A 27,164-nucleotide genomic window follows, 5' to 3' on the forward strand; every position below is an offset into this window, starting at 1 on the left:
ATCTGTCATGTTCAAAATGTTTAAAGGTTTTCACTATTTAAAAAGAATTGTGTCACTATTTTTGAGTGACACTGTCAAACCATGAAGTATAAAATATGGCATTCATTTATGAAAACATGAAGGTGTCTGTCCGATAGCGACGATATGCACACAGTGGATTGTAGAGAGTTGAATTCTGTTATCTCAAAAGTCATTACTGAGGTCACCGTCACACTCTTTGGAACCCCCTGCATCACCTATCTTAGTGATGCTTAATTTATACTCCGTTGTATGACTTTGTATAAATCAGACCACTGTCCATCGTAGAGACTATCGATTGACTAGGTGCATCCGGCTTGGCCAGGCGCACCAACAAACACAATTGGCCGTGTTTGAGGGCGAGAAGCCGGGCAGGGAGGGTGATCTCTGTGACTGCGCTATTAGCGACTCCTACAGGTTGGTTAGGGTGGCCTGTTCAGTGGGGAAAAGATCTTGATGGGATAGCGTCTTCTTCCACATACGTTACGACTCCTGAAACTCTTCACTTTCAGGTGAAAATAAGCGTCATGTGTATGAGGGGAGACACGTGACGTGCTCCTCTACACCCTCCCACACGGCCCTGTCACTAGTGACAGGGACTGGCACGCACGTGTGTGGCGAAGATTGTGAATTAGCATAATGACTAATTTGGGGGGAAAACTGAAAAAAGAATGACGTGTATAGGGTGAGGGGGTGGAGGAAGCTATATATACAGTACACCATTGGCTTGTTGGGCTTTAGGCCCAAACCCCTCCCCACTGCATATAACAGTCCACAACACATTAACTATCAATCCCCAGTGCATCCATTTAACTTGCCAGTGAGGTGCGTATTGTAGCTATTTTTTCATCAGGGTTTTGCTGGCTGGGGAACCATTAACGACTTTTGAGCTCCAAACAACAACATAGACGACAGTGAGAGTGGTGTAGAAGAAAGTTCTGTTAAATATGTCCAGCATGGTTACAGAGATCTTGGCGTTTATATTGTCTACCTCTGGCTGGGTGCTCGTATCTTCCACCTTACCCACGGACTACTGGAAGGTGTCTTCTCTTGATGGAACGGTCATCACCACAGCCACCTATTGGTCCAATTTGTGGAAAGCGTGTGTCACTGATTCAACAGGAGTCTCCAACTGTAAAGACTTTCCCTCGATGCTGGCATTAGACGGTCAGCTCTTATTTTTCTCACGGTAACCTTACATGCTATATAGGACATGGTACAGTATTTCATTGTTGGAGTGTATCTCAATGTGTGTAATTATGCCTTTTGCATATCTGGCTTTAAAATTTGTGACAAATTTTAAGCTCTCTACTGCGATGATTTATTTGGCTGTTATTTGGTTGTTTATTTGGCTGTTTATTTGGATGTCAGTTTGGGGAGATTCATGTGAAATGTACCTTGTAAACTGAAGATTTTTTTCCTGACAATGGTTAGCACTGGTCCATCCTCTGATAATGATGTCCCATGTCCCTGTCTGTAATGGATGCTATCCACCTTTATCTAACTTTTTGTTAGGGAGTTCAAGTTTAAGCTCATTACTTGTCAGAGCTAATAGATTGGTTAAAGCTTCAGGCGAGTGAGTCCATTCCAGGGAACAACTCATTTACTTCCAAATATGTCAATGTTTAGCTTTAGTCCTCAGGACGTTAAGGCCATAAATTAGATTTATAGGGAGCCGCAGGCTGTTTCTACCATGGTTGAGTAGTTAGGGTTAACCTCTAAGCTAATATTTGCCTCTAATTCACAACTGAATCGCACATTTCATGCCAGCACCGTCTCCACAATAGCATGACTGCCTTTGAGACAATTATGGTTATTGCTGACAAATTGTCCTTGTGCTTTGTGTTTAAATGTGTCACCTGTGCAGCTATAGACCTTGTGCATCCTTGTGTAACGGGGATATGAAGAGGTGGAGGTACAGGGAATGCAAAAGGACATAATGGAAGTACAGGGCTGATTCACAATTCTCAAGCCCTGTGTCTTGAGTTGTGTATTTTGTTCTTCCAGGTTACATCCAGGCATGCAGGGGGTTGATGATTGCGGCCATCTGTCTGGGTTTCTTTGGTACCATTTTTGCCTTGGTGGGGATGAAATGTACCAAAATTGGAGGAACTGAAAAGAGCAAAGCCAGTATCGCCTGTTTTGCTGGTGTAAATTTCATTCTTAGTGGTATGTACAGTAGACAGCAAAGTGTAATAACCAAACGTCATTGTTGTTCTCCTGATCTTCTATGCTGAATATTTTTCTTTCTTCCCATAAGGCCTATGCTCACTATCAGCATGTTCCCTCTATGCACATCGAATTACAACAGAGTTTTTTGACCCCTTGTATGTTGCACAGAAGTAAGTCATTTGTTTGTCCTGCAACATGGAAGAAGACTGTATCTACAGTGTCTTACACAATTTAATAGACTAAGTAATGTTGCTGTCAACTAACTTGTTTCCAGGTATGAGCTAGGTGCTGCTCTGTTCATTGGCTGGGCAGGTTCCATCCTCTGTATTCTAGGAGGTGGTATACTCTGTTACTCCATTGCAGAGACTTTCAACGAAAGGTATTTGAGTCACACTTCACAAACCAAAACCAAAACTACATTTTAGAAATATGTGTTGTGAGACCTTCATATTCCTTTCCTTCTGCTATATTGAACAGGAAAAAGGAAGTAGGCTGCTGCATTATGATAGCAAATATATTCAGTATAGAAACATTGTACTAAATGGGTTCATGTATGTAGATTCACAAGCTTTTGATTTGTGAAGGTGAACATTTAGTTTTCTCTCTCTTACAGACCCAGTCAGACAGCCTATACTTACAGAGGTGCTGCCTCTCAGTCTCATATCTCTGACTACCCAAGGGGCCATGCAAGGTCTATAAACCAGAGGCCTCCGCCAGACTACAGCAGCTCTTCAAAAGTACAACATTTTGATAAAAATGCATATGTCTAAGGAATATGAACACAAAGCACTTTGTGTCAAAGATGCTGACAAATCTTGACATGAATTTATAAAGGATGGACTGTGCATTTGCTATTTTTTCCTGCCTTGTGAAAAGGATTTGCTGATATTGACTTCTGGGAGCCCACAGCAGTTTGGATTTTAGTCATTTCCATGTTACTAAAAGGGCACATTTTAGTTGTATAAAATAGTTTACTGCCTGATCTTGGCATATTAGAGTTTTCTGAAATGTATGGTCATCTTTCACTCAATTAGAATTGCCTTATGCTTTTAACAACTCTATGCAAGACATGTTACTCTGCACATCTTTGTGAAGCACGTAAAAATGAAATGTTTGTTTCTATATAATTTATTAATCTTTTTCTACATTTTGTTAATTGTACATGGAAATAAGGTGTTCAAAATATCTTAAGATGTCTGTGTATTTAACTTTAAGCCACTTGATGTTGTTAATCTGTAATGACAGTGTTTAAACCTATGTCTAACACGTTTGATCATGTTTTATGTTCTTGACCTTCCTGTCCACAACATAACCATTAACTATGCTTTTGTAATGCACAAACTACTGTATGTGAAGGTTTAAAAAGGGCCCACGCTTTTATTGTTTCTTTCTCTCCCTTTTGATAGGTGATAGGTAAAATGTGTGACTACGGTGCAGGGGGAAAGCACGCTTTGTAGCTATTTAATGGTTCACCAGTTATGACACCTTTGGTCTGTCTTAGCATGATGTCACTTCTATCCAAATATTCATTCCGGAAACTGGGGGAAGTGAGAATTCCTCTTTCAGGGCTCAAGAGAGCAGCGGGCATCAAATATGACATATTTTCTGACCGCGGCTCTATCTACTAGGTGACAGGGCAGCGGTCCCTGGTATAACTAGCAACAAATTCATCATTGTAAAAGTTGGACTTGTTACAGCTGCCAGAATCCTGCTGCGTAATTGGAAGGTCCCTAGAACACCTGGGCTTAAAGAGTGGAACGAGGAAATGATTAAGATTACATCATATATGTTAGGTAGAGTGAATGGAGAAGGAAAAATGAAAGCGACATGGGACAGATTTTGGATTTATATGAACCTTAAATGAACAAATGAACATTGATCTTGATAGAACATCAGAGCTATAATTCATATCCTCAGATGATTGTGAGAACTTCTCTGTAAACAATACTTTTATTGGGATTGCTAAACTGTGCTTTTATTATTTATTTATTTTTATTTCTTGGAATGGCTGTATTATATCGTTGTATTATGCTGCATTGTACCATTGAGTTACATTCTGTACCACTTTGAAAAATAAACATTTGAATTACAAAAAAAAAACAAGCGCAAAAAAACTTTTAAAGGGATAATTATATTACATCTTCTCAAGAGCAATTCCTGAGGGGGACACCAAAAGCAGTGCTGTAACACATAGCTTAAGTTGTTGTTAAATTATATTTAGCATCCATAATTACTACTACTGGACAAGGTTAACTGAAGGGTTGTCCAAACTTGTTCAAATGTTTAAATCATTATAATACTGGTAATAACAATAGTTATAGTAATGTTCCATATCAGTCCAGCAAGGTGGCAATAGGAGGCAGGTGAGGCATAGGATGGGGAAGGCCAGGAGGCTGTACAGTATGTACTGTGTGTATGTATAATATATTATATGTAATATATATGTATGTAATATGTGTGTGCATATTATATACACACTATCCCCTGTGGTGGACAGGTGTGTACAAAGTACCCACTACAATAGACTACACACTGGTTCATATTCAAATACATTTTTTTTTTTATTACTATTGTACAAATTAAGGTACAGGGTAAGTCATTTTCGTTGGTTAAAATAAGTGTTAAATAGCTCTATATTCTGATGGTACTCATTGCTATAGAGTGTTTGTTCAGTAACAGGAGTCTCCATGTCTCTCCAGCTCTTTAATAAACAGAAAATACATTTTCAGGATACCAATTGTATCCAATCAGGATAGAGAACTCAGTCAGGATACAGATTAAGCAAGTGAAAATCGATATGATGACACAAAGAAATGAGCAGACAACACTTGGAACACTTAAAAAAGAACTTAAAAATGAAGCTGATAAATGTGTCCTCTCTCGGCTGAAATGTGGTCACCTATCTGAAAATGTATTTTCTGTTTATTAAAGAGCTGGAGAGACGGGGAACAGACAGTCAGACAGACACTAGTCTAAAAGCAATGATTACTATCAGAAATTCAGAATATAGTGCCTTTAAAAAAAAACGTATATCACTTACCCTACCTTTAACTAGTTCATTAAATGAATCACATCTCTTTCATCACAACATGATCATAGATTGTGTTGTAGAATGGTCAGTGGGGGGGTCTCTTGTACATCTGCACGTATAACTAACAAAAAACACAAAGGAAAGAACTTTGGGGAGAAATTATGTTGTGTTGAAATTAAAGCATCACAAAGCCATTGAGTGATCCACTGAGAGCTTTGACAGATTGAGTTACAGTAGAGTTCCTGGCTAAAGCTTAACTAAACTCACAGCCCCTTTCGACTGGGAACACCAAGGTAGTGAAGGTACAGCTCTCATCCCTGCTGTAACAGTATTCTGCCAGACAGTGGCATTGTTGCTCTAAAACCACATAATTGCAGCGCTAAAGCTACCACAAAAATCCCTTGTATTTATCTCTCTATAAGATAGTAAGGACAATTATATTGAAATATAGCACTTTTCAGAAGTTGGGAATGCATGCCCCATCCGGTTATGCAATACCCATTGTACCTGTTGTCATCAGCATATGCCCATATATGGGCATATTGGTTGGATGGTGGTTCTGGACAACTGGATGTCCATATATGCCTATATATGGGCCTATAGGTCAGACTGGCGTTTCTGGCTTATCAATGATATCATATTGATGATGTTAGTCATCTCCAATTTGGGCAATGCTAAAAAAAAACATTAAACAAAATTAATGTTTTAATTAGAGGGCAATTATAGTGTATTAAGGCATATAAGGCTTATTAGCCAGGTATCCTTTTAATACTATAACCATCTGGCCAATGAAGTACTGTATATAGATAGGGTGGTTAACAAAGAAATGCCAAATACTGACATGCAATACATTATAAGACCAGGCAATTGTTCTGTCTTAACATGATGTCACTTCTATCTAACTATTAAGTCAGGAAACAGAGGACAGGGAATATTCCTCATTAGTCTAGAATCTAGAGTCTAGAAGACTCTAGACTAATGAGGAATATTCACTGAGGAATACTGCTATACTAGTCTAGATAGTGTAGCAGTATTCTTTAAAAAAAAAAACTGTTGAAAAGACTGTGCAAGGAATTACGTACTTGTATAAATTAGCCTGACAGCCACACTCCTGAGAGTTTACAGTAAACATCTTCCACACTGACCTAAAGCCCACATCAACACAATGCTGAATGGCGAGCACACACAATGTCATCCTGTTCTGACAAACCTATTGTCACCTGCTCAAATGAAGTAGCATCCTGATCCGTCCTGCTGGGGTGACTATTTCTTGTCCACCCAGATCTGACACCCACCGCAACAGGAGCTCTCTGCAGTAGCTCTGGTCTCCTCTGGTTTCGACTACTGGCCTCAGAAATGAGCAAGCGTCTGATCCAAGTGTTTGGTTTCTTGATCTCAACGCTGGGATGGCTGTTTGTACTGTGCACTATGGCCATGGACTATTGGAGGATCACTCAAATCGGGGGCCAGGGAGGTTCCTTCATCATCAAGGTGGCCTGGTACTGGTCCAATCTCTGGAAGGACTGCTTCACCGACTCCACAGCAGTGACCAACTGTAGAGACTACCCGGTCCTCTGGTCTGTCACAAGTAAGTGAACTGCAGCACACATTCATATCTGAGGAATGAGGTTGCATTGTTTCTGTCTTTTAGTGTTAATATAGTATTGTGTATGACTATAAATCTACTATAAGTCTATGGCCCCATAAAGCACTGTACTGCACTGGTTACTGTAGAAATTCGATTCTTTCTTGGGGTAGTGATGCGTGAAATATTTGCTCACACGGATATTGTGAGGCTCTTTGGATAAACGTCAGTGTGCCCTGCTGGCTCTATCAGTTAATGTTTCAACAGCAAAACCACAATGTCCTGTGTTCACTTCCTGTATTGGACAGCATCCATACTGTCTCGCAGCGTAGAAAGGAATCACGTCTGCCTGTACCTTCTTCTTCCTCATCACTGTTCAATCTCATTAATGCCATAAAATGCCATGACTGTTCCACTAAACAAGTGGTTCTCAAAGTAGAGTCTGGGGGGTTTCAGGGGGTCCCCAGCTAAATTGTGGATAGTTAGGAACCAAAAGGACCCTTACAACTCTGAGAGTGTACAAATGGACACTCTCAGACTTATGGGGGTCCGTGGCCTAATGCATACCACACTGGGGGTCCTTGAAATTAAACGGCTTGAGAACCACTGCACTGAATTAAACAACGCAGGTTCTGGTTAATAAGGGCCTCTTTTTCTAAATAACTTTTTCTAGATGAATTGTCATAGAACAAAATTCTATTGAAGCCGAATCTTTACAACATGATTCATTATTTACATATCATCATAGAAAACATGGCATTAACATGACTTTCTTTTATTTCCCCACAGTTTATGTCCAGGGAGTGAGAGGCTTGCTAATGTGCGGTTTAACCCTTGGGTTCTTTGGTGCAATACTTGCCTTTCTTGGGATGGAGTGCACATATATCGGTGGAGCGGAGGGGACCAAGGACAAACAGTTACTAGCCGCGGCAGTGTTTCATTTTGTTGGCGGTAAGGGCAACACACGTGATGCACTAGAGACCATACATGACATAAGTGTTTTGCCCTCACCATGTCTTGGTTTAACCGAAACTTACTCTTCACACAGGCATTTCTGATATAGCTGGCTACTGCTTATACATCAACAGGGTTGCCAGGACAACCTTTTCTGCCACTTTACAGCCAGGAACGTTAAGGTACAGTGAGTCCAATAGTTTGAATCTCTTCTTGCCCATAGCGGTACAAACCAACACATCACATAAAGATATAGGTTTCTACTGCTCTGTTAATGTCAATGTACAGTATATAGTATGAATTAAAATAACTCCTTAGAAAACTGCCCTGGCTGCAGGTTGTTTGTTTCTGATTAAATGTGTTCTGATTTTACTTTCACCCTAATGGCAGGTATGACTTAGGAACTCCAATATTTCTTGGATTGGTGGGAAGTTTCTTCATCCTACTTGGAGCTGTATTTTATGCTGCTACAGTGTTCCGGGTAATCATCCCTAAAAGGTAATACACAGTAAAATCCTGCAAATGGATATATTAACACAAGTTTACCGTGTAGGCTACTACATGTTGACTCACTTTATTGTTTGTGTTTTACAGAGCAGTGGTGTATGCCTATGCACCACGCACATACATGGCTCCTCGCACTGCAGGAAGAACATATACTGGTGGATACTACAAACCTGGAGGAAGAACATATACTGAATACTACAAACCATATTCAAGTAGGCAGTACGGATCGTACCTGGGCTCCGGATCCAGCAGCTCCAAGATCTCAAAGCTCTCACAGACAACACCCGAGAAAATGTCAGAAAGAGATGCGTTTGTGTAGTTATTACAAATCTGGCTGTCATAAAAGCAGCTAGGGTGCATGTGATGGATAATATGGACTATATATTTTGTATACTTATAATGTGTCTTCGCCTCATTTTGTACAATTGTAAATCATTAATGCTTTCATACTCCTGTAGTGATTTGAACTTTTTTTTTAAGTTAACATTTTTTGTTTACTTTTTGTTTGTTTCATGGTTGTTGCAATGTCAATTAATTTGTACACAATAAAGATGGCTTTGCACCTCTTATGATGATCATGAATGTGGATAACTTAGGTAAGCTTTCATCATGCTATGACAGACAATCAACTATGTTCATAATTTTGCCATCCATCTATTCAAATCATACGAATGAAACAAATAGTAGTCATCTATTCTTCATTGGTAGTCATTGACCAAATGCTAGATTAATGTAACATACAAACCACTATTATTTTTTTGTTCTCAGGAAGAATTTCAATCTGCCATTAATTTCGTTTTTAGTCGATCAGTTTATTAGATTAGTTGATTGACAGACAATTAACTGCATGCAAGTTTAGTAAGACCTCTGTTTGGGTTCAGACAACATGTACAGTAGCCTAATAACCATTTAACCCATTTAGACCTGAGGCCGATTCCAAAAACGCCTTCTAAATCCTGGCCTAAGTTTTCTGAAAAACTTCAAATATTTATTCAAAAATTACAAAAAATATATGTTGCATAACAAGAATCCCGTCTTGAAAGCTATAGTTACAAATAGGGGTTCCCGCCCTAAATGGGTTAATATAATTTCAGACAATTTTATGGTCTGAAATAATGAATTACCTATACTTACTGTACTACTAACCCTATTGACTGGGGTCCCCCAGGGCTCTATACTAGGTCTGCTAGTATTTCCCTCTTCACCAAATCAAAAAAATTAAACCAAATAAATAAATAGCTGACGTACGAGCTCAAAAACGGTCTAGGGTTCTACTAATATAGCTACATTCAAATATTTTCAACATCTAAGCAATTAAGATCTCTAGTCATTTGCATTTAAATGAATCAACAAGCTTTTAAATACTAGCCAGAAACCTGTATACCGGTTTGTGCAGTCCAAATGTGACCTGCATCTTTGGCAGGTGGGATGTAGGGCTGTCTTGATCATGACATTTTACTTGACAATTAATTGTCATACAATTAATGGATTTAATTGTGTTTCTGGTATTGGACCTTGGAACATATAAATTAAAAATATATTTCTCTTTGCATTTTTAGGCTTTGAAAACAAACATTGCACAGGGTACACTCTGGCAAAATATGCCATATTTAATAATTTTATACTTTCAGTAATAGCCGATCTACAAGCTCACAATGTCTTCCGATGCAACACGTAATGAGCTTGTAGATCTGCTATTTCCACTATTTTCGAAAGTGTTTGAAAATGTATGTACATTTTGATGATTATGTAGATTTCTTTTTCTTCGATTATCCCAAATAATTGCGATCAGGCGATTATGTAATAATTGCTACAGGCCTAGATGCAAGTGGCCATGCAGTTAAGTGGAGGAGAGGTTAGACATGTTTTAACTAAAATGCATGCATTCAAATTGGAAAACAAGTCCTATCAATAATGCTAGACATTGAGCCTGTTACTGAAAACAAACCTACAGTATGTGTCAAGATGATGGCAAATGTTTGTCAAACCATATGTTGTGTCATTATGTGCTTCATGTATTTTAATGTATTGCAAACTAACCAGTGGTGGAAAAAGTACTCAAATGTTTTACTTAAGTAAAAGTATCAATACTGCAATGTAGAAGTAGTCCGTTACAAGTACAAGTGAATTAAAAATGTACTTGAGTAAAAGTACAAAAGTATTGGTATCAAAATGTACTTAAAGTACCAAAAGTAAAAGTACTAAAATATTTGGAAAATAGCAGATCTACAAGCTTGTGAGCTTGTAGATCAGCTATTTTCAAATAGAAAATAGTGCTGAAGTGGTTAAAGTATGTTTTATAATGTAATCATTAAATTAAAAATTATATAATATTTATAAATATTGTAAAAGTACAATATTTGCCTCTGAGATGTAGTGGAGTAGAAGTAAAAGTATAGACAATTGGAAATACTCCAGTAAAGTAAAAGTACCTCAAAATTGTACTTGAGTAAATGTGCTTAGTTACTTTACACCACTGAAACTAACTAAAGAAAATAGGTGAAGTCAGGGAATGAGATTGCTGCCACTTGCGATTTGGTGCAGCAACAATCAAAGAAACAAACACCAGGAATTGAATAGAATACAGAACCTCATGGTGGTCGGCTAGGCTCCTCCTGGGTACCATACCAATAACAAACACAGCACGTCGTCAGAATGACCTTCATAGAACAAAGGAAAACAACTTTGGTCAGCAGTACAGCTTGCCATCCACAAGTCCAAAGCAATGGATGTGATTATATACACAAACCACCTTCTGCCTCTTGTTTCTGGTTCAGCCTCGCCAGCGTGTGTGTGTGTGTGTGTGTGTGTGTGTGTGTGTGTGTGTGTGTGTGTGTGTGTGTGTGTGTGTGTGTGTGTGTGTGTGTGTGTGTGTGTGTGTGTGTGTGTGTGTGTGTGTGTGTGTCAGACAGACAGACAGCACTTGTGATGGGTGAGAGGGTATCGCTGAGCTCAGTCTCTCTCTCTCTTTCACCGGTCTCTCTCACCGGTCATCCTCAGTTTAGTACGAGACAGCGGCAACAGTTGCCCATGTGTCATTCCTTGGCCTTGCTTTTCTGTCTCTCTGTCTAGTTGTTGAACGTTCAGAAAGGCAAGCATGACTTACAGGACTGTGGTGATGTACATGGAGATCGGTTGCTTTGCCGTTAGTGTGTGTGGATGGATCCTGATCTGCTCCACCATGGTCACAGAGATCTGGACCTGGTCTGAGGTAGACAGCATTGTTCTGACCACTTCTAACTACTTCTCCAACCTCTGGAAGGATTGCGTATCTGATTCGACGGGAGTCTCAGATTGCAAGGGAATCCCATCTATGCTGGCACTGAACTGTAAGTGAAAATGTTACTCGCCCCAAGCAGGCAAAAGACTGTTTCCTCAGACATATTTAGTCAAAGTCTATTTACAATTTCAAAATACTTTTCAATGGTGTGCAGTTTTCTTTGTTATGCCTAATAGAATTTTTACTGCATGAACTTCACTTCACATACGATTGTGTCACTTGCTGAAAATAACTTATATTTTCAGTTATGTTCGGCAAGCAACGCAGGACTACTGTAGCCGTACAAGTATAAATTAGGCTTTACTTTCTTGGACAGGGGACATTCACATGTGCCGCGCACTTATCATCACCGCCATTATCCTGGCATTCTTTGGATCAGTGCTTGTCATGGTGGGTATGAAATGCACCAAGATCGGAGGATCAGAGATTTCCAATGCAAGAGTAACTTTTGCTGCAGGGATGAACTATCTCATCTCAGGTAAACATTAACACATTTACAGTACACGTTTTTTTCTTGTTCTCTCTCTCTCAAAATTCACATTGAAACATGCAGTAAGTTGGTGCTAAACGTAAATGTTGTACCCCCACCTTTAGGGTTGTGTTCAATGATTGCATTCTCGTATTATGGGAACAAAGTAAGAGCAGAATTTCAAAACCCTGACTTCAGAGCTCAAAAGTACGTACAGAAAAAACATCAAACAAATAGCATCCAATACTTTTATGAAGTAAATACAGTGCTTGAACTCCTGCCTTTATTCTCAGGTTTGAAATAGGAGTTGGTGTGTTTATCGGCTGGGGGGGCGCTGCCCTCCTTACTGTTGGGGGCCTTATTATGAGTAGTTTTGCAGGGCACGAAGGGTGCAAATCAAGGTAATTATCCAAACAATGATTCACGTCAAATTTCAATTCAGTAGACCAACCCATGAATTACAAATACATTTGTTTTTCTTTTCCCTGTTATAAATTTCACAGCTCGAAGAGAAAAGATCTCCCTGCCTACGGGATCCCTGAGGCCTCCGGGATCCCTGAGGCCTACACAGCGCTTCCACCCACGCAAACCTACATATCTCCAGCTCAGAGTGAACTGAGTGACAAGCCAGCAAGTACAGCCAGCGACATTTCTGGAATCACAAGGAGCACCAAAACGTCCAGCATCAATTCCTATGTGTGACTTCTGGAAAGTAACTCATAATTAGTAAATATTGCATTGTACTGTATGTGGCAAGATTTTGGACATCATTATTTCAATGTCTGTAGCCTACTCATATAGTAGCCTATGTTTTGTTATCATTTTTGGGCGGTGAAACCGCCCCTATATGTGAGGTTTGGATATTTGCACACCAAATCCTGCGCTGTGATTGGCCACCAGTGTACCCCCCTAACCCTGCACCGTGATTGGCCGTGACAGTCTATTCAGGACTGTGATTGGCTAGGGAAACATGACACACTTAAAAAAAACACATTTATGTTTTTTTTTAAGTGAATCACTCATTCAGTATTGTGATTAGCTAGCAAGAGCTAGCAAGACACCGCCCACTTCACACTGGGTGTGATTTTTGTTCTATTTTCAGACACAAGCCAGTGTGAATAGGTTGTGTCATTTACAATTAACCACTGAGACCCTCCAGACTTAGTAAACTGGACCTGAGTTGGTTCCCTACTTTGACCGCTTTTTTTCCATCTACACCTAATTTCTTCACCAAAACTAGCCAATCTACAAGCTCTCAACAAAGTAGATCTGCTATTATTGGCTAATGTTCCCCCCAGAATACGGATGCTGGGGTTCAAGTGGTTAATCTAATTGCATTTCATTACCTCTGATAACTGATAGTTTATTGGTGTAATAAAAAAGTACTGTACACAACAATATGGAGGGCTGATAAAAATAAGAAGACATTACAGTAACAAGTAAGAAATCAAGATATTGATGTATTAAAGAATTTGGGGAGTTTGGGAAAATAAACAAAAAATGTGCATTTGCATTTGCATTTTGGTCATTGTTAGTGCTACTAATAGATGAATAAATGTTTTTTTTTACAAAACATCTGAGTGTTTCTTGAGACCCAAACTTTTGTGTCTCTGTAGTCTTCATAAGCTTGAACCAGAGATAAGCTATGTTTGTAACATTGTCAAAATGGCATCTTTTCCAGTGAGCGCCACTAGCTCAAAGAGTAAGCATGCATACCACATTCTTCCCACAACTGCCCCAGGTTTGAATCGGACCTGATTCATATCTCTGTTCACTGCCCTATCAAAATAACGCAGAAAATAATCATAATAATAATCCTATATTAAAATTGGCTTAAAGGAGTAGTTCACCCCCAAAATGACTTATTTTCTATGGATTACTCACCCCATGGAGCCTTGAATTCATGGATTTATTTTTGTTTTTGTGGCATTCCTTCCTTTATTATTTGATTATAATAAATTTAGCCCCATTGATTCCGGTAGGAGACACAAATGCATTTGTGTCTCCTACCGGAATCAATGGGGACACATTTATTATAATCAAATTATTGTCTTAAGAATGCCACAAAAACAAAAATAAATCCATGAAATCAAGGCTTCATGGGGTGAGTAATTGATAGAAAATAAGTCATTTTTTGGGTGAACTCCTCCTTTAAGGGAGGACCGGCCGGCGGGCGGGCGGACCTCTGACGTCAAACTCATGTCACCATGACTCAGCCATAACCATATAAGGAGTTCCCGATGCAGCTACGCCCAAATATCGAGTGTGTTGTCTAACCTCAATGTGTCATCATGACATCAGGCGCAAACAAATCAGTCAGCTCCATATATGGGCACAAAAGGGGGCATGCTCATATATGGGTAGATGTCATCAGGGATCTCCATATACAGTAAAAAGGGACAAGGACTGACAGATACAGAGATCTCCATATATGGCATTATCAGTCGGATCGGCGGTGCGACGTAGGTGTGAGGGGCCGTGTAGCGGCCCGAACCTCTAGTAATAAAAAGGCACCAAATGACAAAAGGTCACCATATTGGATGCAAGTGAAGTGGGCCCAGGTGCAAAGTGGGCCAGCAGGCAGCAGGAGAGCTGGGCCTTGTGCAAATTAATATACAGAGGAGCAGACTATAGATCTTCAACTGGGGGTGGGCCAGTTACTACAGGGCGGCAGCCAAATAGATTGAACCCTCCGTATTGTGGTGGGAAAATTCACCAAAAATAGCAGATCTACAAGCTCATAGCGTGTGGCAGTGTGATGAGTTGGTCAAGTTCAAGTTTACAAAGTATTGAGGGTTTAATAGGTTAAATGTCTGAAAATACACATTAACATGAGTCCAACATATTAATAGAAACTAGGTCTTTTTTGGGGGGGGTCCCTCGTGCCATTTCACACAAGAAATGTAGTACACTGGATGTCTTATGCTAATGGAGCAAGATGTTCCACAATAACTTGGCCCATGTCATTACTGCTATTACCCTCCCTCTCCTCTGCCTCCTGCATCTCTACCACAAACAGCCCATGTTAACTTTAACCACTTAAACCCCATATGGTTGACTGCACTGACCGGAGTCCCTCAGGGGTCTATACTAGTGAACTTTCAGTTATTGTGGGGAAGGCTTTCGCAAAAAATAGCAGATCAACAAGCTCACAAGAAGTTGTGCTGGATAGTGCACTACTTGTTTTAAACAGTACACTAAAATGTGTCTCTAAAGGCATTTGAGGTGAGAAACAGCTAATCAGTAACATTCATGCTTCTGCTTCAGCAGGAGCAGACGAGGGAGAAATTATTCTGCAGCTACAACTAGGACCCAGTTTACTTAATTATCACATTGATTGGAAATAGGGGGAAACAATTAATCTGACTCTGTTCAAACTAAGCTAACAAAAGCTCATGAAATGAACACATCTCAGTTTTGTAGCTAATCTGTACAACACGTGAAGGGTAAAAGCAACAGTTTATTGATGGGGAGAACTTACCATGTTGATGAGTGCCTGTCTCAGGTCAAGTTGTTTGCAGCTGCAAGGTGGGAGGGCACATGACATCACTGCATCAGGTCCAAAGCCTTATACCTCTATGGTCCAAAGTAATCTCTCTGCTAACAGCATATTCTGTCAGCACTACACTGCCCATAAACATGTGTTGTTTAGTAAGAATAAACACAGAAGCACCCAGGAGGAATTGAACGAAAAGAGGAGGCGCCAACCGAGTTCCTGTGTCTACACAAAAAAGGAAGTTGAGGCCCCAGAGGCAAATCAGTATCAAATCAAACATAACAGATTTTTTGCTTTTTTTACAGAATGGTTTCCCAGATTGGGCGCAAAGTTAAACTAAAACTGACCGATGGCAGCCAGCTCATAGTGAATTTAAATTTGTCAAACGTTCTTCTTGATAAGGGCCACATATGTTGGGCAGGCCATTTCCCCCATTTTTTAAAAAAGGACACTTTGAGGCAAAAGGGCAGGTGCTCAAGCTCTCAAATGAATTTGATTTTGAATTAATATTTGAATTAATCCATAGTATATCTTTGTAAGTTTGGGTCCCGAGTCCTTTAAATACAGGAGTCAAAAGTGCAATATTTCTATGAGTAAAATTCGTGACTGAGCTTGCAAACAACAACAACAACAACAAACAAAAGCACTGCCTCTCAGCCAGTCACAGTGCACACACACACACCCACTGCCCAATGGCCAGGGCCCAGTTGTCCGTGTCCCACTGACTGTACTGAACCACTCACTAATGCTGCCGTGGCTCCTCTCCGTTGAACCAACCGTGGTGGGCGGAGTTTTCCCAGCGATCCAACCAATCACAGCCGACCACGACCGGCCGCCGACAGCCTTCACTTTGCCTGTCCTGACAGAAAGGAAAGTGATGTCAAATGATACTCTACTACTGAGTCTAGCTGCTGTCTGTCACCACATGGGACTGGCACTAGTAAATAGTACACACTTCAAATAACACTAACGTTATAGCCGTTTTATTTTTTGAATAGATCCAAGTGACTGAATCATGGTTTCAATCGACCATGTAGCACACAAAATCTTGACTTACATCCCATACGTGCTTGTTTTGATTGATCTGCGATACGAAGGTAAGATTCCTATAGACTGTCCTGTATGTATCAGGCTAGAAAGTTCATGTTAGTTTGAGCTTTGACCATTTGTCATTTATAAGGGCAACTACACTGCAATACGTAGCTCGTTGACGTGTATACGGGAAAGGAAAGGATTAGCTTGCTTGTTGTTAGCATGTGCAACTTTGTGGTTCGATTTCAGATTGACCTACTGTAGCAGCTAGCTACCTGCTAACGTTAGCTAGTGGTTTGTTTCACATGGTAATGTGTTGTGTAGCCTCTGGCAGAGGCTACACAACACATTACCATGTGAAACAAAACCATTAGTAGCCTCTGCCACATGTCTTTATAGTCACAATGGTGAGTGACAACTTGTCACTTACCATTGTGATGACAACTGACTCCTGACTTGTCAGTCACTTACCATTGTGAATATGAGTGACGAGGTTAAAATGTCATCTCTCCAAAGAGCAGGACCCTTGGACCTAAGAGCACTTTGGATGTCATGATTAATAATGTTACAACTAAAAACATGTGTTAACGTTAAACAACATGAAACATGTTAACCATATACTAATTCATATGTTGGGGCACAGGGACCCCCAGGGGTATTTGAGGTTTCAGGGTGTCCCCCCCATGCTAAATGATTGATAGTTAGAATTAAGGAACGAAATAACGGACCTTATGGGTTTGTAACTCTGAGATTGTACTAAATGGACACATTCATACAAAACTAGTGGTTCTTCAAATGGGTTGAGAAAATCATGGTTCTGTGTTTTATTTATTTTTTGCATGGTAGGTTTTCAAAAGAAATGAGGGTGCTTGACCAGACTGTCATTTGTGTTTTTCAGGAGTGAAGTGTAGCAGAGATGGGAGTGTGGAGAGCCACCTTGAGATGGGAAAGAAACTCCTCGCTGCTGGCCAGTTAGCTGACGCCCTCTCTCACTTCCATGCTGCTGTTGGTAGGTGTTGAGGAATTCTGGATACATTTATTGCATGATATATCACGGGAGAAGCACATGATACATACAGCTCATGATGACCTGTATGTGTCATGTGCTATCATGACCTGGTCATCCTTATACAAATAGATACAGTAGGTGGGAACTTGTGTCATAGCTGTACTCGTAACAATAAATACCAGGCCAGCATGAAGTAGTGTCTTGATTCTATAATATTCAAATTATCTGTACATAATGAGGCCAACATGCACATGCTAGTCAGTCAGTCTAACAGTGAATAAAGATATTATTCCACTTAGATGACCAATCAAAATAGTTGTTTTAGAAAATGTCAATGTTTACAGTAAGTTATGAGGACAAAAATGTAACTGCATTGATGATGTTTGGTTAGTAATGATTTTTTTTACTCTTGTCTAGATGGAGATCCTAAAAACTACATTGCATACTACAGAAGAGCTACGGTTTACCTAGCCATGGGGAAGTCAAAGTCTGCCCTGCCAGATTTGAGCAGAGTCATAGAACTCAAACCAGACTTCACCTCTGTAAGTAGTACACATCATTTAGACAGATGCCTTTATTATCCCGCGGGGGAAATTCAGTCGCCCAGAGGCGGCACAGCAGTTTAGGTTACAGAGTTACAGGTAAAGAGTAAGAAAAAGAAAAAAGTACTGTTGTGTACAGCAATACAAGGCAAAAAGAAAAAAAACAAGAAGCATCAACAATACAGAGCAACGGTAAACGGAGGTAAAAAACTAAAAGTGTCCATTACAGTCAGTGCTCCATAAGTGTCTCACCGTATCTCGTCATAAAACAAATAATAATAATTATCAGTGACATGCCAATCAAAAAAGTGTCCATTCGGTCAGTGCAAAATGTCACCTGTCAATAATGTGTACAAAAACCCCTTTGCACACAAATAGAGATTATGCGTGTGCTGCACAGGCCACATTTTGTATCTCAACATCTTGGCCAGTTTAGTCAGTTCATGTCAGCCTAGGCTTAATATGCTGGGAAAGAAGTATGTTGTATCAGCTGTGCTGAATGCTGATAGACCTAGATTACTGTATATATACACATGGCAACAGAAGACACTTTCCACCCCTCTTTCAACAGGCAAGGCTTCAGAGAGGAAATCTCCTTCTGAAGCAGGGGAGGCTGGACGAAGCTGAGAGCGACTTTAAGAAAGTGGTGAGTGTAACAGTGATATTGTCCATGGAAGTACAAGTGACTGTGAAGTAACTGTTGAGGACTTGAAGTTCACCAGGAGGGGTCAGTGTTGGTCTGCAGGTCTAGTCTAATGATACAATGAATGCAATCTATTGGTTCAGTCTAAAAGCAAGCAGGAAGGTTGGGCTCAAATGAATCTGAGAACAATAATTAATTGCTACACAGTACACAGACAACTATAAAGCCATTGTTAAGGTGGGATGGCACGGCACATGACATCACTGCATCAAGTGAAAAGTAATCTCTCAAGGTGCTCCCAAATCTCTGTCAGCACTAGTGCCTTAAACATGGTTTTTAGTAGGAATAAATACAGAAGCACCCGGGAAGTAAGGTGAATGGGTTCCCAGATTGCATTCAAGCAAATCCAAGGCACTGTAAAAGCCGAAAGATAGCCGATCTACAAGCTCACAATGTGTCGTGACTTATGAGCTATGAGTAGTAGATCTGTTATTTTCTATTTTTCGTTTTCAAAAGATCGTTCATTAATCTTAAGTACATGTCACTCATTATTTCAAAAGTTACAAATAATGAATAAGAATAATTGTGATTTGAAGTCGCATCCCCCAGCCCTAAGAAATACCAAATGTACAGTAGTACGTCTGACAGAAGAGTTAGATTGAGTGCCATGGTAAGGTCATGGTGTCATGACCTTAGGGTCATACAGTATGTGTATTTTCCTGTGTGGTATTGCCCGGTCTCCTTCTTCCCTCACTGGTGTATGTGTGATTGAGTGGTGGTGAATCCATAAGCCATGATCTAAGAAGGTGTATAGTATTTAAATTGGTAGCCAAATCTCATGTTGGTCTTCAGATATCATTTCAGGTGTTCATTAAGGATTAAGAGTGGAATGCTACTCATTACCATTTTGCACAGAGATGTCGCATAACACTGCCAGAAGATATGAATGCCCTTGGTACCCATTTCTTTGATAACACTTAAAGCTCTGTTCTTAAGTGAGTCATGCCAAGAACAATGCCGTAGTAATCCCTCTTGAGAACGGTGGTATATGAGGTCAGTGTCTGTTATTGTCATGTATTGCCAGGGGCTTGTGGAAGGTCTGCCTTGAGAATTTGGGGCCTAAACTGCTCACTGCCTTAGAACAAAGTAATGCATAAGAACTCATCATGCTAACCTACACAGTTAGCGTGATTTTGTCTCTTTTAGTATAGCAGTTGGTGTCTCATTTATTTATTTGTAAGCTGTAATATGAACTTCAGGTAGTTTGGGTGGAAAGGGTATGTCCACTAAGCTATAATGCTTTTTGGATTTGATTTCTATACTGTTTATAAAAAAAAAAATTTTTATGAGAGTACCCAAGGTGTGGAAAGTTTTATAATTGAAATCAACTGTCATAACTCCAGCTTTAAGAGGGCACTGAGCCATATTCCCAGCAGAGGGCAATAGGCATTTTGACTAGCACGGTTTTATGTGGACCATATTTCGCCAGTATGATGTCGACGGGCCTGGCTGGAGGTGCATGCTGTCCTGCTGTTTCAGCAGTCCAATGCATTGACATGGCGTAATGCATCACATTTATTCATTACCCTCTTCCCAGGGCTGAGCTAGCAGGAACACTTGATAGGAGAGCCAGGTCTATTTGTAAAGGATGTGCCATTAGCTGAGATTGCTATCGTGAAGATGACGACCTCTGTGATGAGGATGATTATAGTGTAATGGGGTTTGGGGGAATGGTAAGTAAGCTCTGCCATGATTGGCAGTGCTTTTAAGAGGTAAACTTGGCACAAGTACCTTTTTTTTGGAATGCAAAGTCTTGCCCACTTTGAGAGAAGTCAAGTGGACAGAACTAAACACATTGTGAGTTGCTGATCTACACTATGTTCCTCACTCCTCCCTAGCGCCAGTTTAACTGCTTCTCTTGCTTCCTCCCATGTCCTCCTCATAAATCTCTCTCTCTCCCCCTCTTCCTCCATCAGACTGAGAAATTCCTCTGTTCCGTTCAGGTGGTGCTTAAATTGCTTTAATCACGGCCATAAATGCCTGATGTAATGCCTTTCCTCACTGTGCTCAGCTCAAGTCCACCAACCCCAGTGAAAAAGAGAAGGAGGAGGCGGAGAGTCTGCTCACCAAGTCAGACGAACTTCAGCGGCTGGTGACTCAGGCACACCACAGCTTCAACAGCAAAGATTATATGACCGCCGCTGGCCAGCTGGATGCCATCATTGAGGTGAGTACACTGTACAATCCCCGGTGTTAATTGAACTCTGATTGTACAAATGGAACAAAAAGGCTCCATTTGTGCAATCAGAGTTAAATTAACACTCTAGGATTCTATTATTACAGTGGTTCTCAAACTTACAATTTCAAGGACCGCCAGTGTGCAAATGGATTTCTCAGAGTTACATAGCCGTAAGGGGTCCATTTGTAACCCAATCAAGGACCCCGAGGGTCCCCAGACCCCACTTTGAGAATCAGTTCAGTTGTACCAGGCCTTGCCTACAGGAAACACCAAGTCTATTTTGTGCCTGATCTTCCTGCCATCCTGACCAATTAAAAGATCGTTATGTTGCCACTGTAGCAGATTGTAATGGTGAAAAGCTACATGTCTGTTGTGGCATTTGTACCTGAGGTTTAACCTCTGTCTATTGTCCTTCCAGACCTGTGTATGGGATGTGACCTCTCGCGAGCTGCGGGCAGAGTGTTTCATTCAGATGGGCGAGGTGGGGAAGGCCATCAATGACCTTAAAGCCACGTCAAAGTTGAAGAGCGACAACACTCAGGCTTTCTACACACTTTCTATCATCTATTACAACCTTGGAGACCATGAGATGTCACTCAAGTAAGACCCACTTAGGGATGTACCTGTTACTGGTTTCCTCATACACTTTATTTCAAATCATACAAAATGGATGGAATTCTCAATGATTACTCAATGAGTCACCTCAAACTAGTGGTCCAAATCCATACCATACAACAAAATCAATAAAATATATACTGGAGTGACATAAAGAAGGCTCATGAGAGATCGATTAAACATTATTTCCAGTGAGGTACGTGAATGCCTGAAGCTGGATCCTGATCACAAGCAGTGCTACAGCCACTACAAACAAGTGAAGAAACTCAACAAACAGATCCAATCCGCAGAGGAGCTGATCCAGGAGCAAAGGTGCGTGTGTGTGCGTGTGTGTGTGCGCGCGCGCATATGTGTGAAATGCCAAGAACATAATGCATCCTGAAATGACGCCCTCTCAACTACTGCCATTCATTTAAATGTCTCCTGAAATATTAAGCATAATCGACAGTCAATTTGAGAGATTCTGTGGCAGCGGCTGCAGCAATTATGTTGTTTTCCTAGTGTTGGCGTGTCAATTAAAATACCCACCTGCTTGCTGCGTTTCAGGTACGAGGACGCAGTGAACAAATACGAAGCTGTGATGAAGACTGAGCCCAACGTGCGTCATTACACTCACCACGCCAAGCAGCGCATCTGCCACGCCTTGGCACAGGTACTGTGCCTCCTCATTGCTGCCATGAGCCACCTACACTAAAACCTAAACCTTTTTAAACCTCCATAAATTTGAGGATTCGTTCAATTTAGCTATTGTGCCGAATCACAACAAGTTGTCTCAAGACACTTTACATATAGAGCAGCGAGAGATATTAGAGCTGTGGTTTAGTAATCCATGTAGACAAAGGACACTCAGGGGTTAAGTTAAGTGTGTGTGTGTGTCATGGGTATTGAACAGGGCCAGCAGGGCAGCAAGGCGGTCTCGGTGTGTAGCGAGGTCCTCAAGTCTGACCCAGAGAACGTCGACGCCCTGAAGGACAGAGCGGAGGCCTACATCCAAGATGAACAGTATGAGGAAGGTGAGTGTCGGCATGGTGGCTTCGGACTGTATTCCGTCAGATACCGCTCATACAGTGTCTTTACTTAAATAGTGCTGTTGGTTTCAAATGTATCATGTACTTGTAGACTAGCCTTGGTTGCTGTTAACTAGGATGAGTACGCAGTTTTACTGTATCATCACTGTTGCACACAGCACACAATAACAACGTACTGTAGAACCTTGATTACATCCACTAAACATTAAATTCTTAGTCCAAATTCACAGACCTTTTTTGTCCATCACAGAAGTCTGTTTGAATTGTAATAAATCCAAGCAAAATGATCAGCAGTTATTATAATGGTCAAAACCGTACGCTTAAGGTTTTCATAACGACAGCGATTTTAGTTGAATCATATCCCCAAGTTTCGGCTGAAAGTGAGACTTAAATATCGCACATCTGTTCAGACCTCCAGGTTATCCAATATCATTACAACTATATAGAACATATTCCACCTCTGGGCTGGAACACAATGTGTTGGAAGTAAGCACAACCTGAGTGATCTACAGCTGTCATGGCTCCCAGGCTGGAGTTGAACACCGCCACTCGTTTATCATGGCCATTAGTTGCCGTTTCCAACACGCACGAGTGTAATGCATCTCCTGGCAGGCTGTGGAAGAGACAAGCTTGAAACCATGTTATCCCCTACTGTATATCGATTGTCAAGCCACCCTGTAGTCCAGCAATAACGGATGTTGGAATCTCGAGGATCAGTCCACACTTTGCCAGACCACCTGGCCTTCCCCCTCATCACCTCCCCCCTTATAAAAAAGGTTTGACAAATAATCATAAAATGCAGCTGCATTTTATGATTATTTGTCAAACCTTTTTTGAAATTTTAATGAAAGCTTCCTCTGTGTGTGTAAGCAGTGAGCACAGAACACCGACAGAATTTCAAGACTGGGCCATTAATAGACTGTGCCTACAAGTTGCTTTTCATGTCCTTTCCAATTGTTTAGTGGACATTTTGACTTTAAATGCATCACAGAGCCGGAGAGATCCATGTCCAATAATAATCTCACTGCAGGCAGTTGAGTTAGAAAATAATGAAAGCCCAAGCCCAGGCTGAGGCTCCTTTCCCTCAGCTCTGCAACTACAGGGAATGTTTGCTGGGTAGATTTCCATTAACACACTTTATCTGCTTAGACGCTAGGCGTGAACACCCCAGCGGGTGGGAGCGTACGACCTCACGCAGGCTCTGACAACTGTCAGATTCCTGTGGACCTCCGCTTCGTAAGCAGCAGATTTTAATAACACACACACACACACACACACACACACACACACACACACTCCTCAGTTCACCTCACATATTAAACAAGCCTCAAATCTTCTCACACAAAAATACAAACACTTATGTATTGTACCATAAATAATGTGGCTGTATAATTCACTCTAATCTAAGGTGAGGTGATTACCATCTGTCTGTACCAAGAACAATAGTTGGTGGAATACCATTTTTGGAGAGGGTAGCATGTTTATAACAAAGTAGATAATAGGGAAAATGTCCAGATAGCCATTCATATATCAGCCAGTTCGGTGAATCAATAATCAATATCCTTGTTCATTTGCAGCTATTACGGATTATGAGACAGCTGGCCAGCACAGCGAGAATGACCGTCAGATCAAAGAGGGCTTGGAGAAAGCTAAACGGCTACTCAAACAGTCTCAGAAGAGGGACTACTACAAGATCCTTGGAGTGAAGAGGTAGGCAATATTTGTGCTAGCTTTACAATTTATGGAAGCCCATTTCCGCCACTGAGTAAAAATAAAAAGGCCTGAATTGCTCTTTTTTTTTTTTTTTCAAATACAATTTCATATCTCAGAATTATTAGTCTCACAATTGCGAGAACAAAACTCTGAATTCTGATACATCACATATATATATACATATATATATATATGTCACAATTATGAGAATAAAACTGTGATAGAAAGACAGACGTTTAAGAAAATGTTAATGGGATTCCATTCCATTAACACTAGGTCAGAGGAAATATTGTTCGTCGTCCAAAACATTTTCATGCATCTCTCGTCACTTTGACAGAACGGCCCAGAAAAAGGAAATCGTCAAAGCCTACAGGAAACTGGCACAGGTGTGGCACCCAGACAATTTCCAGAACGCGGAAGAAAAGAAGAAAGCAGAGAAAAAGTTCATAGACATCGCTCAGGCCAAAGAGGTGCTCACTGACCCAGGTAAAAGGCCAAAGGTCTACATGGACACTGCAGCTGTCTGTCAGGGCAATGCCACTCACCCAGTGAATGTCAGGCCAGGCTGAATGTCAGACTGCATCAGAGCACTGAGGAGATGATGTGAACAGCTCACTACTGTAGTTGTCAGTTTCAATGTCAATGTCCATCAGAAAAATACCTTAGGTTGTCCTTTTTCAGTTGTGCTATGTTTAACCCACTAAAACCGTGAAAGTATCTGTGTAACCTCTTTAACCATGTTTTATACTTTGGCTATTCAAAAATAGCATACAAGCTCATGGCAAGTCACTTGGTGCTGTGCTATGAGCTTGTAGATCTGCTATTTGAATGTACATATTTTTTTAAGCGAACATTTTTAACTCAAATCTTTGCTTCTGGGGGTCCCTGGAACAAACTATTTTGAGATGGGGGTCAGCGGGCAAATACATATAATTTTTGGAGTCCTTGACATGAAAGAATAGTAACATAATTTTTTCCGAAAACTGTTTTAGATGTGTAGAATCGGCCTCAGGTCTTAATCGGTTAAGAATGCACACACTCCTACAACATGAACAGAACTCTAGCATGCTTCGTGAGCTTGCATTTGTAACCTCCAATGTTAATATGTAGACCTATGTGTATGTTTCTGCAGAGATGAGAACAAAATTTGACCACGGAGAAGATCCCATGGACCCAGAGAGCCAGCAGGGAGGTCATCATCATCACCAGCACTTTCATCAACAGGGCTTCAATCCCTTTGGCTCTGGACCCTTCAACTTCAAGTTCAACTACAACTGATAAAAAAAAATCACATCCAGCACAGCTGGAGCTGATTTTTATTAGTTTTACTTCCCGATTTAAAGGGAAAACACCAACTTGAGGAATGCCAGTTCATCCCGAGTGTGCTACAGTTTGTAGTACTACAACCTTCAAGTGGATTCTTAGTGGTTTCTCCACACCAGATTTCCAAAGCTTTTTTCCATTGGGTTATCAATTTTGGCAGGGAATTTAAGGTCTCTGATTAACATAAGCCTAAAGCTTTCATGTTTTGTTCTGTGACATAAATGGCTGTTAATATTGCAACCATGAATTTTGAAAATGTTTGTGCTTTTTAACACAAGAACCCTAGCATCCCTATTCTGGGCATGTCATAATAGGCAAACACTCAGCCAAAAAGCAGATCTACCTTATGGCGAGTCGTGAGCTTGTGAACTGTAGATCAGCTATTTTCGCTATTGATGTACGACAAAGTACATAGGGTTTAAGTAGTTAAAACGCATGTTGTGTGAGAAATAATCATTTGTTATGATTTGTGGAGATTATTTTGTTGAAAGAAATCATTAAAACAGTTTGTTTTAATTTATCCAAAACCCAAAGCAAAAATTCCTTTGCAAATCTTTGGTGGGAACCCATGGTAGAAGTAACTTTTGGGTTGACCTACAAAAAGACGTCATCCCTGTAGCTATCTATTGACTCGCAGAGAGGTCTTGGAGGAAACTGACATTATTTCCAGAGAATATCAGTGATGTGTCCTTGAATGATACAACGTTGGATTCCATGCTGCGATAAAGCAGTTTCTATGCCAAAAAAAGTGTCTGACGCAGAATTTACCTGCAATGATTTCTATCAAGGGTAGAAGTTTAATTCCAAAGCAATGACTGCATCCTGTTGGAATTGTACACTGAAATTTACATCCATTCTTTAGATTAATGTGTACAGGTACACGTTAATACAGGTACAATGCTATTTTTTTATATGAATGGAGTTTTTGTTCTGAATTGTAAATAAAGATCTATTTATGCTTATTAATTTGAATGGGGGATTATGCTTTAACTTTTTTTCTTATAAAGGAATTTCACTGCACTCAGGGTTGGGTTGATCCACTCCAGTATTTAAATACAGAAGCTTCCCTTGTGATCATCTTTTGCATCAATCTTTTTCCTGAAACACACCCAACTCTAATTGTATTTAATGTGCACGTTTTTATGTGGTTGCACTACTTTATAAAATGGTATTTCATAGAATTCATTTATGGGAGCTTTTTAAATTGGATCACCTTGCTTCAGCATAAGGTAGTAAGTGGTTTATTTCATCTCGAATTTCTCCATTGCATGCAAACCTGTTCCTAATCAACTTGGACTTCACATCACTGGTTTACAGGTGTAAGGAAGTAGTTTTTGCGCAAGCTCAATCATTGTTTTTCAGAAGGGGAGAAGAAAAAAGGAGAGAGCTGAAAAAGACTTTGCTCTTAGTCCTTAATGTGTGGACAAGCTTGTGATATCAGAAATTACTTTAAAATCATATTGGTGTACTGTACACAAAGAAAACGCTTTAGTACTGACTGTGTTTGG

The 27,164-nt window shown here is 40.4% G+C and overlaps 4 protein-coding genes across 5 annotated transcripts; all 4 read left to right on the forward strand.

Annotated features, from left to right (window-relative positions):
• Window positions 1–965: 965 nt before the first annotated feature.
• LOC308106111 (claudin-10-like) lies at window positions 966–2,960 on the forward strand (the record flags this gene model as incomplete). The annotated part of the gene is made up of 5 exons (XM_080457146.1): window positions 966–1,185; window positions 2,026–2,187; window positions 2,279–2,360; window positions 2,465–2,569; window positions 2,804–2,960. The coding sequence occupies 5 exons, from the start codon at window positions 966–968 to the stop codon at window positions 2,958–2,960; spliced, it is 726 nt and encodes a 241-aa protein (XP_080313272.1).
• A 3,476-nt stretch (window positions 2,961–6,436) lies between these two features.
• On the forward strand, window positions 6,437–8,834 carry LOC308106167 (claudin-10-like). Its single transcript, XM_080457221.1, has 5 exons — window positions 6,437–6,809; window positions 7,596–7,757; window positions 7,855–7,942; window positions 8,151–8,258; window positions 8,355–8,834. The coding sequence occupies exons 1-5, from the start codon at window positions 6,578–6,580 to the stop codon at window positions 8,584–8,586; spliced, it is 822 nt and encodes a 273-aa protein (XP_080313347.1). The 5' UTR covers window positions 6,437–6,577; the 3' UTR covers window positions 8,587–8,834.
• A 2,373-nt stretch (window positions 8,835–11,207) lies between these two features.
• Window positions 11,208–13,583, forward strand: LOC308073474 (claudin-10-like). Its single transcript, XM_080412399.1, has 5 exons — window positions 11,208–11,596; window positions 11,864–12,025; window positions 12,142–12,223; window positions 12,310–12,417; window positions 12,520–13,583. Exons 1-5 carry the CDS (start codon window positions 11,365–11,367, stop codon window positions 12,716–12,718), a joined length of 783 nt encoding a protein of 260 aa, XP_080268525.1. The 5' UTR covers window positions 11,208–11,364; the 3' UTR covers window positions 12,719–13,583.
• Window positions 13,584–16,385: 2,802 nt separating this feature from the next.
• Window positions 16,386–26,628, forward strand: dnajc3a (DnaJ (Hsp40) homolog, subfamily C, member 3a). Of its 2 annotated transcripts, XM_080412597.1 has the most exons (12): window positions 16,386–16,609; window positions 17,443–17,553; window positions 17,971–18,095; window positions 18,667–18,741; window positions 20,810–20,965; window positions 21,396–21,577; window positions 21,785–21,904; window positions 22,139–22,244; window positions 22,485–22,605; window positions 24,198–24,330; window positions 24,671–24,819; window positions 25,466–26,628. In XM_080412597.1, exons 1-12 carry the CDS (start codon window positions 16,528–16,530, stop codon window positions 25,609–25,611), a joined length of 1,506 nt encoding a protein of 501 aa, XP_080268723.1. In that variant the 5' UTR covers window positions 16,386–16,527; the 3' UTR covers window positions 25,612–26,628. The 2 variants fall into 2 exon arrangements, with proteins under 2 accessions (XP_080268723.1, XP_080268724.1); XM_080412598.1 differs by lacking the exon at window positions 17,971–18,095 and having other exon boundaries at window positions 16,468–16,609.
• The last annotated feature ends 536 nt before the right edge of the window (window positions 26,629–27,164 follow it).

The sequence above is a fragment of the Gymnoscopelus braueri genome (genome assembly GCF_963280865.1).
Source record: "Gymnoscopelus braueri genome assembly, chromosome: 18".
NCBI lineage: Eukaryota > Metazoa > Chordata > Actinopteri > Myctophiformes > Myctophidae > Gymnoscopelus > Gymnoscopelus braueri.

Coding starts and splice junctions, on each gene's coding strand:
- LOC308073474 (XM_080412399.1), top strand. CDS start 11,365: ATGACTTACAGGACTGTGGTGATGTACATGGAGATCGGTTGCTTTGCC. Junction 12,026..12,141: donor GATGAACTATCTCATCTCAG/GTAAACATTAAC, acceptor CCCCACCTTTAG/GGTTGTGTTCAATGATTGCA. Junction 12,224..12,309: donor CCTGACTTCAGAGCTCAAAA/GTACGTACAGAA, acceptor CTTTATTCTCAG/GTTTGAAATAGGAGTTGGTG.
- LOC308106167 (XM_080457221.1), top strand. CDS start 6,578: ATGAGCAAGCGTCTGATCCAAGTGTTTGGTTTCTTGATCTCAACGCTG. Junction 6,810..7,595: donor GGTCCTCTGGTCTGTCACAA/GTAAGTGAACTG, acceptor ATTTCCCCACAG/TTTATGTCCAGGGAGTGAGA. Junction 7,943..8,150: donor TTACAGCCAGGAACGTTAAG/GTACAGTGAGTC, acceptor CCCTAATGGCAG/GTATGACTTAGGAACTCCAA.
- dnajc3a (XM_080412597.1), top strand. CDS start 16,528: ATGGTTTCAATCGACCATGTAGCACACAAAATCTTGACTTACATCCCA. Junction 17,554..17,970: donor TCACTTCCATGCTGCTGTTG/GTAGGTGTTGAG, acceptor ACTCTTGTCTAG/ATGGAGATCCTAAAAACTAC. Junction 21,905..22,138: donor GAGCTGATCCAGGAGCAAAG/GTGCGTGTGTGT, acceptor GCTGCGTTTCAG/GTACGAGGACGCAGTGAACA.